Source organism: Pyxicephalus adspersus, chromosome 2, assembly GCF_032062135.1.
Source record: "Pyxicephalus adspersus chromosome 2, UCB_Pads_2.0, whole genome shotgun sequence".
Taxonomy (NCBI): Eukaryota; Metazoa; Chordata; class Amphibia; order Anura; family Pyxicephalidae; genus Pyxicephalus; species Pyxicephalus adspersus.
Genome location: NC_092859.1, coordinates 134,553,572 through 134,567,916, shown reverse-complemented (window position 1 = coordinate 134,567,916; position 14,345 = coordinate 134,553,572). Strand labels below are relative to the sequence as shown.

At 37.9% G+C, this 14,345-nt stretch overlaps 1 protein-coding gene across 1 annotated transcript in view; it reads left to right on the top strand.

Moving 5' to 3' along the window:
* Positions 1–14,345, top strand: part of IQGAP1 (IQ motif containing GTPase activating protein 1) — a 110,476-nt gene that overhangs the window by 36,992 nt on the left and 59,139 nt on the right. Inside the window, exon 3 of the mRNA XM_072402478.1 lies at positions 13,399–13,555. Coding sequence (XP_072258579.1) covers positions 13,399–13,555 — 157 coding nt within the window. The remainder of the gene's footprint in view (positions 1–13,398; positions 13,556–14,345) is intronic.

Below are 14,345 nucleotides of genomic sequence, written 5' to 3'. Positions count from 1 at the left end.
CATCACCCAATCTCGCATTGTGCAGGTGCTTGATTGGATGACCCAGCCCGCTGTAAAGGGGAAAAAGAGTGCCGGTCTCACTGCTCACAGATCAAGCATGCTTAAAAAAGGGTGTTAAAATGAAAAAAAACAAAACATTTTTACTTTACATGAGGGGTTGTCTATCCTTTTATGTAATGTAAACATTTTGGTGATCGGTCCGCTTTACAGTAGATGTGTTGATGCAGATAAATTACTGGTTTCTGTGTTCCTAAATAAACCAATAGCTGAGAGTAGGGATTCATCATACAGAAGGAAAGAGTTGTTTTGCCAGTGGAAATTGTTCTTGTTGTAATGCATAACCATTCCTGTCAATAGACCTGGTTTATTAAAGCTGTCCAAGGCTGGAGAGGATAAACTTTTATCAGTGAAGCTGGTTGATCCAGTAAACCTGGAATGGATTTTTTTCAAAGTTATTTGCTATTTGCTAGCAAATATTTTGAATCCTGGACCGGATCCATCCCAGGCTTGCGGTGTTACCCAGCTTCACTGATGAAAGTGTATCCTAGCCAGCTTTGGATAACTTTACCCAATGTGTATGGCTAGCAGGACTTAAAAGCAATATGCAATGAAATAACTCATGTTGGTATACTTTCTTCAACTCCTGGGCTGCATATGGCTATACTAGTAAATCACTTGCTTGTAGTATGCATCTGGGAAATCACAGAACGTCTTCATACATTGAGACTTCCTCTATAGAGGATAACCACAGCAGTGGCTTTTATGTGCCTAATTAGACCAACTTCTACAAAGAATCTTTTATTTTACACTTGTATGTCACTGATTATTTACATAATGGTATGGAGTTAGCCAACTGCTTCCTTGACCTCCTGTTCCATCAGTATAGCATATACAGTCATATTCCCTGTATTTGTATGCCAAGGAAAGAGTGAAGGACCTGCTTTGCAAAGAAGTGCCTGGATTACTAAAGATTGTCTTTCTGTCTTATCATGGAACCAATGTTTCTTAATTTCTCAAATTGTATTTTAAAGCTGAACTATATAAAATGAGGTTATATTTTAACTAATGTAGCTCAAAGGCTTGTCTGTACATAAAGAACTGGAAGGCTGCTTGGGAATCAGTACAACTGTTGGTAAAATATTGATCTGCTTGTCGTCTACGTACTAGGCAGTTGTCAGATATGAGTTTATTGCTGTAGGCTACGCAAAGGATAGAGCATTGTGCAGAATGAAATTATCACTATATTTTTTTATGAAGAATACAAGAGCCTGAATCTGTTCATTTAGGTTCCTGGATTTCCTCTTTGGCCCAATAGCAAGTGGTACCAACATGTAAAAATGTTTAAAGCCCATGAGGTTTAGATTCCATATTAGAGCCATATACTTAAGTTTTGTACAGACGCTACATTTTGAACGTTTAAAATTGTCATAGGCAAAACATTAAGTGTCTAGCTGTCTCATGATCACTAAACCAATCAGCGAGTGACTACCAATATTTCCTTTGGGGAGAATGAAGCAAGACAACTCCTGCTCACCTCTTCAAAGAATAAACAGCATTGTCTGTACAGTGCTTGTTCGTTTCTGCTGTCTCTGGAAACAAATCATTAACTAACAATGGTTCCAGCAACAAATATCTACCATCTGTATACACATAGCTATAGCTGTGAATCCCCTGAGGAAGCCAATAGGCGTAATGCGTTGGGAAACGAGACGTTTATACCATTGTTTATCTACATCTTGTATACTTAGGGTTTCCTCTGTATAGCTATATAGTCTCAATTCCCATGAAGTCAGTGGGAAGGACCCACTAATACGATTGTACTTGTTGATGACAATTGTAAAAAGTACTCAAATCTTTACCTAAAACAATATAAACTTTATTCCGATTTTACAAACCCCAGCTTTCCTTTGTCTTTTTTTGTTTATGATTTTACACATAGCTTTAGAAGTTCAAGATATGTCACTTTACTCCTCTATGGAATAAAGAGATCATGGAAGTCAATATAAGATAGTAATATAATGTTCTTAGTATATAGTATATATATTCAGTATATAAATACTTCTCAGTAAGTCTTTATAAGGATCCTTACACCATCTCCCTAGGTCAGACCAACTGGGACAAGTTAATATCTCTACTATAATTGAGAAAGTCCCCCTGAACCATCTTCTGACGAGTCTACTGCATTATTAACTCGGCATGATTCCAGACCAAATCTAATGCCAGGTTCAAAGATGAGATGACGGCATTTGTTATTGAAATTGTGCTCACAGTGATGTCCCTTGGTGCTTTTAGGTTAATCAGAACTAATGTTCATAATGTGGCTAATTGATTCAAAACTTCACTTTCTGGTGAACCATTCAGGTTTTTTGCTTTGTCCTTTTCCCAATTATATAAAATTGTCAGTTCATATTATAATATTGTGGCTGTGCCAATTCTCGGGAGTGCCAGTTGCCTTAAGCTGCGTACACACCTGCAATTTTTCTCGTTGGAAAGGATCTTTCACGATCCTTTCCAACGAGAAAAGACTGCATGCTCTATGGAGAGGGGAGGGGGAGAGCGACGGAGCGGCACCCTGCTGCGCGCTCTCCCCTTCCCTTTCATTAGGATCGGTCGTCGTCCATCGTCCATGGATCCGCCAGGACACACGGCAGATTTTCGCCCGGTAATTGGCCGATACCGATTATCGGGCGAGAAAAATTTGCCGTGTGTACGCAGCTTTAGTGCCAATTTCCAGTTCTTATTTACTTTTTGGCACTTCCTCTACATGTATTCTTACAGTGCAATTAGAACCATTAGAGATCATCTTGGTTTGTAGTAGAAATGAATGGAAACCTAAATATCTAATGGCAGTTTCCATTCCATAAACTAAATACAGTGAATTGTCCGTAACTCTGAAACAGGTTTGGTGCATTCCCTAGTTTTGTTTCAAGGTTACCTAGATAGTATCCATGGGAAATGAGGGGGGATGCATCACACTATCTATTAGATGTGTTTATTATCTCTGGCTCTCTCTACATTTATTTCCTGTAGTGATCCCAAGAGGATGTAAATATCACAATCTGGGTTTCCTTTTGGTGACCTTGTGATACTTTCCCCATCTCCAACAACTTCCTACTACATATGCAGTCTCCGTCTCGGAAGTATTCCAGGAAATACAAGTACAACATCTCGTGTGACAGATGCTTTTAGTGACATTTTCAGCAGAATAATTTTTAGCATTTGCACAGGTGTGTAATTTTAGTATACCATTTGTAAACCATTGGAGGTTCAGTTTCTTGAGGGCATAAATGTGCCAGAGTTTACTTTTGCAATCCCACTATCCTCTTGTAATGACCTACCCACTGCTAAAAAAAAAAAAAAAATCTGTGGCCAAAATAAAGGTCTTTTGATATCCTAAGGTGATCTTTTGTTAACTTCTAGAATATCAGGTTATGACTAACAATATGAATCACTCACAAAATAGGATAATTGTAACCTTAGAGACATATGTAATGATTCCCTATGCTATACTTTGAATTTAAATCTATGAAAGGGTAATTATATGGAAACTCCATTTTCTTATTTTACCTGCCCAGTAATATAATTTCCCTTTTCTCTTCTAAACTTTTTCTTCAAAAATAAGTTTCCTTGAAAAAAAGGAGCACTTGAGATCTAGATTTAGGGGTGCGAGCAGGAAAAGTTACGTAACCAGTAGAAAGCTGTTTCTTGGTCTCCCTTGCCCTGCTGGAAATAGTACAATGTTCTTCCCAGCCCCTTTTAGCCAGGTGCACAACCCAGCACTTTTCAGCAACCACCCGGCTGTTTTCTTCCCATCCAGCATAAAATAATGCTGCGATGAGCACTGTAATACATTTGTAAATTGTATCTGTGTAGTAAAAGAGAAGGTGAGAATCAGCAGTGAGGCCTGAGCTGTGTAACATAGAACCCTGCTGTATTTTTCCCAGATTTTTTTTTAACCTTGGTGGAAATAAGTTGTAGGTGTGTGGGAGACGCTGTATTGTGACCCAACTTTCTCAAAAACAGTCAGGTGGTCTCTGAAAAGGTGGTCCGCTTAGCTAAAAGGGGCTGGGGAGAACACCCTGAATATAAAGGTTGCTGCACAGACAGAATAGTTTACCCTAACTATTCTCAACCATGGTTTGATGGAAAACTTAAGTATCCCCCGAGGTTGCTAGTGGTTCCTGGGGGAATAAACAGTTTCTGACTTTAGCTATCTGTAAGAGGACATTTTCCACCTGATCACTGGTTATGGACATCTTTCCTACTCCCCCACTGAGAATTATTGTAAGGGATATCCTTCCCACTGAGCACCAATGTAAGGAACCAAAGCAATAGGGTCTTTAGTCCCCCCCGCCACAAATATTGGGCCACTTCATACTTATTACAAAGGCACATTTATATCTTTCATTATTTTCAGGTAGTACAAAAATGTTCACTCCTTTATCCTTATGCTTTTTTTTTTTGTTACATATAGAGCAACTTTGGGTGTCCAATAGCTCTGTGTCCAATTAGCTTATAGAAATGGTAAAAGGAAAGGCATTTTTGAGTAAGTGGTGGATCTGTTGTCAACCTATTTAGTGTACAACCCTGCGTAATATGGTTGGCACTATATAAATCCTGTTTAATAATACCCTGAGGCCAGCCATTTGGACTAGGTAAATGGAAGCAAAATGAAATAGTCTGCAGTACAGTCAATTCAACAGAAAGACACTTTTGCGTCTTCCCACCTGACACATGTAAAGTGTTTTTTTAGGATTTTTTATGTGCAATGCACTTTATATTGAATATTGCATGCATTATGACATACATTAACACATGTTGAAGCATGCCGAGATGCATTTACCTGCATCATGATGAATTGACATGCATCATAAGTCATCAATCATAATGGTCCATTACATTTACTGTTAATGATAACGCGTTTCACTCCCATTGCTGAATGACAGATCCCCTGCCTGTAGTAATTGAGCAGGAAATTCTGTGACACATTGACCAAATGTAATCATGGCCTGATAAAGTCTATGATATATGCTTCTGGTTAACAATTTAAGGGAAATACCATGCATTTAAAAAAATAATACCAGTTACAGCTTGAAGGCTTATTGAACCATGATTTTTTTTTCTCTTATAGCTTTCTATGCTTTTTTATAACAGCTTTCTTTACTAGCCCTAGAAAACCTCCTTGCCCATTAACTACAATGCATCGTGGTATTTTACCTAATCCTCCATGGAAATTACACAAAGCAGAATTTAGTTTCCCCACTTATCTATGGTCCGTACAGGTGTCCTGTGGGTTTGGCAAGAAGTCTGGCCCAAACTAAAGATCCTATTTCCTGAAAACCACAAAGTGAATAATGGTTTGCCCTCAGCCACGGAAACAATTAACCTCCAGGTACCAAGACAAGTTTTATTACCACCTGTGAATTGAAAATCTCCCAATACACTTCACTTAAGTAATTGGATTTATTCATTATTGCAGATGTACCTGAGGCTTTTCTTCTAGGCCCAGCAGTGAATAAAATATAATGTTTAGTGTTTCGTTTGCGTTTTAGAAGGCTGCAATGCTGAAATGTTTTTCTTAGAACTGGTCTGACCTGTTGTGCCTTCAAGTTACACACTCGGGCTGATCTTTCTTTTGTACTCTCAGATCTCCAAAGTTCTCCACCACAAAGTTCAGGATAAAATAAAACTCAGACCTCTGAACAGGTTTTTCACATTGTAATCACACGCATTGGTTTTTCTTTGATCTCAGAGCTGTGATCACAATTTAGAGCTGAATTTTCTAGACTGGGAGGAAAAATAGTTCAGTAGTTCATTCCAATAATGAGCCTGACCCGCCCTGTTCTTGACTTCCACATTATAAGTCTTCGCTAGATATGCTTGACCTGCAAGCCCGTAAAGTCATTTTTAATAAAGGCGGATGCAAATGCTGAAAGGATATGTACGCAGAAAACAGACTGTATTTAGTAACACAGCTCATGTGCATCCAACCTGATAGATCAGCTGTGCTTTCTACACAGCCTGAGTCTACATTGCTGATATGTTTGGAAAGATTCTCTTATTGCTGGTAAATAATACCACTTTGGAAAACGGCTTGTATACTGAGTATTAATCACTATGTAACACTTTCATTTTTATTATATCCAAAGCCAAAATGTTATTGGAGAAAGAAGAGAACAGTTGGAAAAACCCTTGTCCAAATCTTTGTAGATTGATCGTTGAATATTTGTAGACTACGTACACATAGTGGATGATTGTTGTGATTACGATTGTCTTGGGCAAAAATCTACCATGTGTACAGAGCTCCCCCCACATCCATCTGTCCTGCTAGATCAATGAATAAAGCCGTCAAGACAGCTGTTGTACTTTCCTGTGAATGGGGGCACATTGAGGGACCCCTTGCTTGTCTTGCTCTCTCCATAGAACTGAACAATGCTCTTCTGGTAATATGGGCTCAAGGACAAATATAGGGTCAATCAGGAAGAGAGGACATTTTCCCAGGAAGTCAAGAAAATTCCCCATCTGGACAATTGTCACCATAGTTAAGGACTTTCGGACTTTTAATTGCTATGTCTTGCTGTAAATTGGATTGAGCAAAAAGATGTGTTAGGCTACCTACACACTTCCTATGGTTCTCGCCTGATAATCGGCTCAGGGCCGTTATCAGATGAGAATCTGAAGTGTGTACAGCGTGCGTCTTTAATCGCCCGAACAACTGTCCTTGCAGTTCCATGGACGATGAACGACGAACGATCGTAATGTAAGCGAAGTAATTAGGCCTAATACACACAATCAAATCCACTGCCAGAATTGCCCTTTATATTTCATTTCATATTCAGTTATTTAGTCCAAATATTGTCCAAAATATTGCACCCACCTGTGCTGCTTTTCTTAGGTAAGAAATTAGGTAATCATTTATACACACAATACAACTTGTGTCTGCTTTGAATTAATATTTACCAATGTCTAACCACAACCAAACAGTAAAAAAGAAATCATTTCATCTGATTGCCCGGCTGCTGAGTTCCCTTCAGATATCAATTGAAGATAGTCATACATTCTGTATTTAGAACTGTGTAGCAGAACTATGATCTGTTCACAGATGACAATCATTCAGTGTTATCTATTTCTGTCCATGAAGATTTTCTTCTAGATCATTTCTCAAATCCTTCCTTGTGTGGATCCAGGCAATATTAGACATCTTTTCCATTTGAACAATTTGGCAGAATATCATTCCTGACATGGCAGGCAGCTCCGTGCCCATCCTAGACCAGGAATCTGCTTTTGGCAGAGGACCAGTCTACACAACTGGCCTGGGAAGTTTCCACAGCAACATCTGCTGAAAGCTTTTTTTTATTTTTAATTCACGCTGTTCTGCTGCTGAAGTGCCGGACGGGAAAACACTTTTTCCGATGATTAGGGAAAAATCATTAACTTAATGAAGAGATGTTTTTATTGTCAGCAGACTATTAGCCTGATAGTGCTCAGCTACATGTGGTAATGGAGGGTTATAAAACTCTCCATCAGTATGAAAGTGTTTGGGGTTCACAGGTTATAAGTGGAATACATTTATGAACATAGGACTTCTAAAGTTCTTACCTTAAAATAATAGTCAGGGAATTACTTTTCTAAGGCAAAATCTCTAATTTTCTTGCAGTTTTTCCACTCCGCGATTCTGGTGGTTGAGAGTATTTACTTATACTCTTTCCCTTCAGAAACGGAGAGCAGGGGGTATATCCCTAAAATATTTGTTGCTTCCATATATTGCCAATGTGCATGTTTTTGTGTAATATACAGTGAGCAGTTTCTCCCCAGACTCTTATTTAAATAGGGTGGCAAAAAGCTATAGCCAGGTGGTGGCCCTGTGTTGTGATCCAACTTCTCAGTAACCACCCAAAAACAGCCTGATGGTTACTGAAAAGTGCCGGGTGGTGAGCCCAGCTGAAAGGGGCTGGGGAGAATACTAGGGGAATATATATCTGTTTAACCAGTGGTTTTGGTATTTGCTACATGGTAATGTTATATTGTTTATCAGGAAGATAGTACCAATTTATTCATTTTCTCTTGCCTGATGGTGGAGATGTTGAGAACTTTTTTTCAGTTTGTTTCCTGTATACTAGTGGTTGCTGCAATATTGGCTGTGTTTCGTATTTGCTGCATCTGTTGGCTAGTGACAGCATTGACTGTTCTGTACAATATGTAATAATGTGTCTGATAGTGAACATACATCCCTTAGCATTTATATAAATCTCTTGTGTTCTCTATTCTGCTTCCTGTCCCAAAAGAAGAATCATGGTCTGGCATACCATGCAAAAAAAACCTGACTAAAAAACCTGACTCCCAACAAATTTCCCATGTAGTTTTGCGACCATATTCCACATGTCATCAGTGAAAAAAGAACATTATATCACAGTACAGTAGTGATGGTAGCAGCCATATTGCATGGTTTGTCATATCCTGTTCAGAGGAAGAGCTGTAAATGTGAGAAATAAAATCATTTTATTTGTACAGTGTTAATGGTTTTATACGGAGAAGTGAGAGCCTTATCTTCTCTTCTCTGCATATCAAAGAAACATTCTTCTGACAGCAGTTTATGAGTTCCATATAATGGTGTGGTAAATCTGTAGGACAGAGGGTAACTTTTGGCTATAGTTCTGTTTTATTGATCACTGAAGGAATTACATTTGGCCACACATATTGCTCCGCTGGTTACCTAGATTTTGATTTGTGCCTTGATACTACAGGTTTCAGCGTCAGCAAGATTAGGATTTTCTAAAGTGTTTGGGGCACAACACTACATATGCAATATTACATAATACAATAATACATATGCGAGCTATATTCCCTGTTAATTGCAGCTCTCTGTGTTTTGGGCAATGTGTTTTGTAATTTTTTTTTTTTTAATATTCTGATTTTTTTTTTTTATTATGTTTTCCTATTTCTTTAGATTAGTGTTTCCCAACCAGGGTTCTCTGGAACTCTAGGGTTCCTCCAGAGCTTGCTAGGGTTTCCTTGAGCAATGATCAATTTAGGCTTCTTAGGTCAGTTTATCTGATACCAATGATTGTTCTGGCTATCTATAAGGATGACGATCTTAAAAATGACCAGTGATGTAAGAGATATTTGTGATTTGATAAACAGAATAGGCAGAGAAAGGCTTTTTGGCATGCATTTAAATGATAATAAAGTAAATGAAATATCACCGGTACATAGACCAATGGTAACAAATACCAAGGTATTATTATTAGATGATTCAGTATCTTTAGGAGATCTCAAATGATACCGAAGAGCAGTAGGCTCATAAGAGAGATACATAACATGGAATGCCATGGGATGTATGAAGGAAATGGTTTTATTACATGATGCTAGGTTAGTAGTTCTAAAGAGATGTAATAGAGAAGAGCTTCCCAGCAGTGATATGTATATTGATGATATTAGGATAGAGTGCTCAGATTGATTTCAAGATCACCTACAGCCTCAGCTGTGTTTAGCAAAAGATTTCTTCTGAAAGTCATACAAACCGCCCCCCCCCCTCCAAGCCTCCATCCTGCATACAAGGGAGCAGGGAAGCCACGTTTGTATCTAGGAGTCGCCTGTATGTCGGATGTCCTTAACCCAGGGACTACCTGTACATACTGACAACTTATTTCTGTGATTTATTGATGGAATGTGTGTGCTTCATTAGGACAGATCTCCACATGTGTAAATGTACTTATGTATCTTATCTGCACATACTAAAGCTGCGTACACACGTCCAATTTTTATCGTTGGAAATGAACGACGAACGACCAATTGGCCAAAAATCGTTTGTAAAAAAAGTAACCAACGACGCCGACGAACGAGGATAGTCGTTGGAAATGAACGACCGAACCGGCGGATCGGATTGGACGACGATCGTTGACCATCTATCGTGTGTACGGTCGTTCAGTGATAGTGCATGTTCTGAGCATGCTCGATGAACGAACATTTGATCGATACAGGCTGTATTGTGTATGTGAGTGTGTATATATATATATATATATATATATATTCATATATATATATTCATATATATATATTCATATATATATATATATATTCATATATATATATATATATATATTCATATATATACTGTGTGTATATATACGTGTGTACAATATCTTTGAACGATCGTGTCGTTATCTGTATGTACAGGATTGGTGCTATACGATCGTTTGCGGATATCGTGCAGGATCGTTCGTTGTTCATTTACAAATGATAATAATTGGAAGTGTGTACGTAGCTTAACAGTATGGTGATTTGGGGAAATCTAGAGTCCTTCTTGGTCAGCCTTGGCACGTGGGCAGATATAGGAAGTTGAGTAAATTGACTTCTCCATCGGCCAGATGATTAATTCTCCTGGATTTGGAGCTTTCCATTAGCAGGAATTAGATCATCTGCATTTTGGCTACCTCCAACATGCGTATTACAGGCAGCGTTTTCCTGCTACATGAAGATCTAAAACAGCTGCATGTAGGTTGTGTTTCAAGTCTCCTGTTAAGCCTGTTGAGGAGAAAGCTGGAAGATCTGCTGAACTTGTTTTTTTTCCTTTTTTGTCCATTTGAGTCATGAATGAAGGTCCAGCAGCTGGCCAGCTTTGGTGAGCAAATAGGAATTCCATATTGTCGGACATTAGTCACTCATCCTTCCCTCACTGAATTTCATTTAATGTTTATTTATATGGCTGGCAATGTCCTAACTCTAAACCACAAATGCCACAGTGGGTAGTTTCTGGCTGATTTCATGCAGTTCATCAGTTTTCTTTGGTTTTGAGCTATATTCATAATAGTATAGAAAAAGTCATAACTGGGAAAAATAAAATTACAGAACGACTCATCCGAGTATTTTGTGTTTTCTTAACAATGGTGCAGCCATATACACAGTCCAGGTACCAGTACTCAAATGTACATTTGGAAATTACTTTTACAATCTGGGGTAATAAATAACTATTCACAAAGCAAGAGAAAGGGTAAAAAGAAGTAAAACACTCAAAGTAATATTCACCATAAGCTATGCAATTCATTTTGTCTTTACTCCTGTTTATTACCAATATTTACAACTTGACCCAAAAGTCAATTAAAAAATACAAATGTTGGTTGTGAAAGTATTTACCCTGTGACTCAATAATAGCTGCAAGACATTTGTGGTCACTCACTTTGGTTCCAGCTCTGTTTTCCTGTCCCTTTTGAAAGAATCTCTCTTACAACATGGATAGTTACCATTGTTAAAAAGCAGCTTTTTAATTTTGCAGTTTGGGTTGTATGTTTATTGCATCTACCGCATATCTGTGGCAACTTCTGGTTGACATATAAAATAGTGGCCTTTTGTGATTAACATAATTCCCAGCTTTACAGTGTGTCCAGCGTTTATTTTTCTCATGGGTGGTTACAGCTATTCTTTTGGTCAGAATCCTTTTGGATGGTGCAGTTGTATCACAGCAATTCTGATTTTAATAACGTGTGTGAGTGCTGTGGTGGAATGTTTATGTTGTTTGATTAGTTTGATTTGTTCTTTCCTAACTAGGATTTGCTTTTGTAGCTCCTTGGTCTTTATAATGTTGTTTTAGATATGTTCTTTAAACTCTGTGGTGTTTCACTAAAGCTATATTCACACTTGCGGTGAGGTTGAAGTTTGCCTTTTAACGCTTCCTCATGCCAGGAACCGCTGCCTGTTGGAAGACCTTATTGTTAGCGTCTCTTTGCAGAAGCTCCATTGAGAATGAATCGGGGTTGAAGTTGTCAAATGTTCAGACACTGGTTCCTTTAGAACCAGCACTGAAAGTGAGAATGTTCAAGGGAGGTTCCAACCACTTGGAAGCTTTACCCTAAAACAGGTCTGAACCTGCCCTAGGGGCCCTAAGGGCCCTTTTATACCTTCACATTTATGAAACCATTATACATAACATGTAACTTTAGAAAATATGAAATACCAGTATTTAACCCAGAAATTTAGTTTAGCTGGGTGGGAATAAATTGTAGGCAGGTGGCAGTCCCTGTACTGTGACCCAACTCATCAGTAACCACCCAAAAACAGCCGGGGGTTACTGCAAAATTCCGGGTTGTGCACCCAGCCAAAAGTGGCTGGGGAGATGACTGAAATACGTATTAAAGCATGTTTTATTATATTTATTTTTGTAAATAAGACTCCTTTGTACAGATGGGGTCACTCCAGATTCCCAATCATATGGCGCAGTGGGAACACGTGTGTATATATGTGTAAACCCATAATGTAGCCATTATGTTTATATTACTACTGAAGTCTGCAGTTATCTTCTGGTTGGGTCATGGAATTTTTTTTATCAAAATGTAGCTAAGCCTTGTGTGTTATTTTTATGATTATTGAGCTAAATTTATAGTCACAGTATTGAGGCTTTTTAATGTGCCACTCCTTAAAGTCATCAACTACTTACACAAACACTGCTGAACTTTTTTTTACTCCATATTAAGGCAGCAAAAACGTCCAATAGCCTTGAAAGCTTAATATAGAATCATGACAGAGCAGGTTGCCTATAAATAGCTCACACCTGCAAAATTCTTTTTATTATTAAGACAAAGCAAGCTGCCAGAGGGGAAACACGTTCTTTGCATTAGAAATTAAAAGCATATGCATGACAATACTGAAGCACAGATGCTAAAAACTGCTGTCAGATCAGCTTCTCAGAACTGAAAGTTCATTAGATTTGTGCACAAGGATCCCCCACCCCAATTTTAGGGGAAAGCCAATAAACCAAAGTGCATGTTTTTGGATTGTGGGAGGAAACCCAGGGAACCCAGAGGAAACCCACGCAAACACAGGGAGAACCTGCAAACTCCATGCAGATAGTGTCCTGGGCGAGATTCGAACTTGGGACATAGTGCTGCAAGGAGAGCTAATCACTCAGCCACCGTTCTGCTTACACACATTTTACAAACTTTTTTTTTTTTTTAAAGCATACCTGTTAGTAAATCCAAGTCATTTCAGAATTTCAGCTGATCTAAATATATATATTAATAATATTATCAATAAACAGGATTTATATAGCGCCAACATATTACGGAGCTTTGTACAATAAATAGGGGTTGCAAATGACAGACGAATACAGACAGTGAGACAAGAGGAAAGGACCCTGCCTCGAAGAGCTTACAATCTAGGAGGTGGAGGAATTAACACACAATATGAGGGGAATATATATATATATATATATATATATATATATATATATATATATATATATATATATATATATATATTATACTTATATTGATACTACTATTTTGTTGGTTTCTTTGCTTACAAAATAAAAATAATTTTGAGTTGAAGCGATAGGATTACAACATTTTCATAACTGTATTTGTTCTTTGCACGTAATTGTTATGGTTTTCTGGTTATGTCTTACAGATGGATGGAGGCATGCTTGATGGAGGACCTACCTCCTACTACAGAGCTTGAAGAAGGCCTTAGAAATGGTGTTTACCTGGCAAAACTGGGAAACTTCTTTAGCCCAAAAGTTGTGTCACTGAAGAAAATCTATGATCGTGAACAGACCAGATATCGTGTAAGTGTCCTGTTACTAATAGAAATGTTGCATACGATTTTACATATTTATGCACACACAATGTAACATAAGCATAACATTTGTTTTGTTCAAGTAGATATTTGTCCTGATAAAGTTCTCCAAGAGTGGAGAAGATAGACTAACCTCAGTGATTCAGCAAACTTGGGAGTGATTTTCTTAAAAATCAGTTGCTAATGAATGGCAAATGTTTTTAGTTCTGGATCTCATTTGCAGGTTTGCTGGATCGCCCATGTGCTCCCATGGTATCTTGGATAACTTTAATAAATCATGCTCAATGTGTTTGTAATCAATAAAAATGCTAATTAGTTGGCTATAGCTTATTTTAACTTGCTGATTGACAATATTAAAAATACAGGTGGAGGTGTTGTGTGCTGGGAGAGATTTGAAGTAATATATTGTCTTTTTTATACAAATAAATGACAGATGTGCGCATAAATGATGCCCTGTGGAAATATTTCTCAGAATTACATAACTAAGGGACATATAGGACACAACAGTATCCTGCAGACATATTTGAGTATTTGTCTGTGTAAAAGGTTATCACATTTATTTTGTAAAACTGATTGTGTGTGATTGTGTGTGTTTCATCATGATGAAATAACAAGGGGTGTAAGATAGGTGTGTGCAGTTTAAATGTGTTTATATATAAATATGTATTTTTTATGTTTGTTCCTTTCGTGGGGAGAATCTCCCAACAGCTACATAAAAGGAAAACATTTTGCCACCATAACAAAGGTTTGTTCGATTAAGGTGCAAATTGTAAAACAAA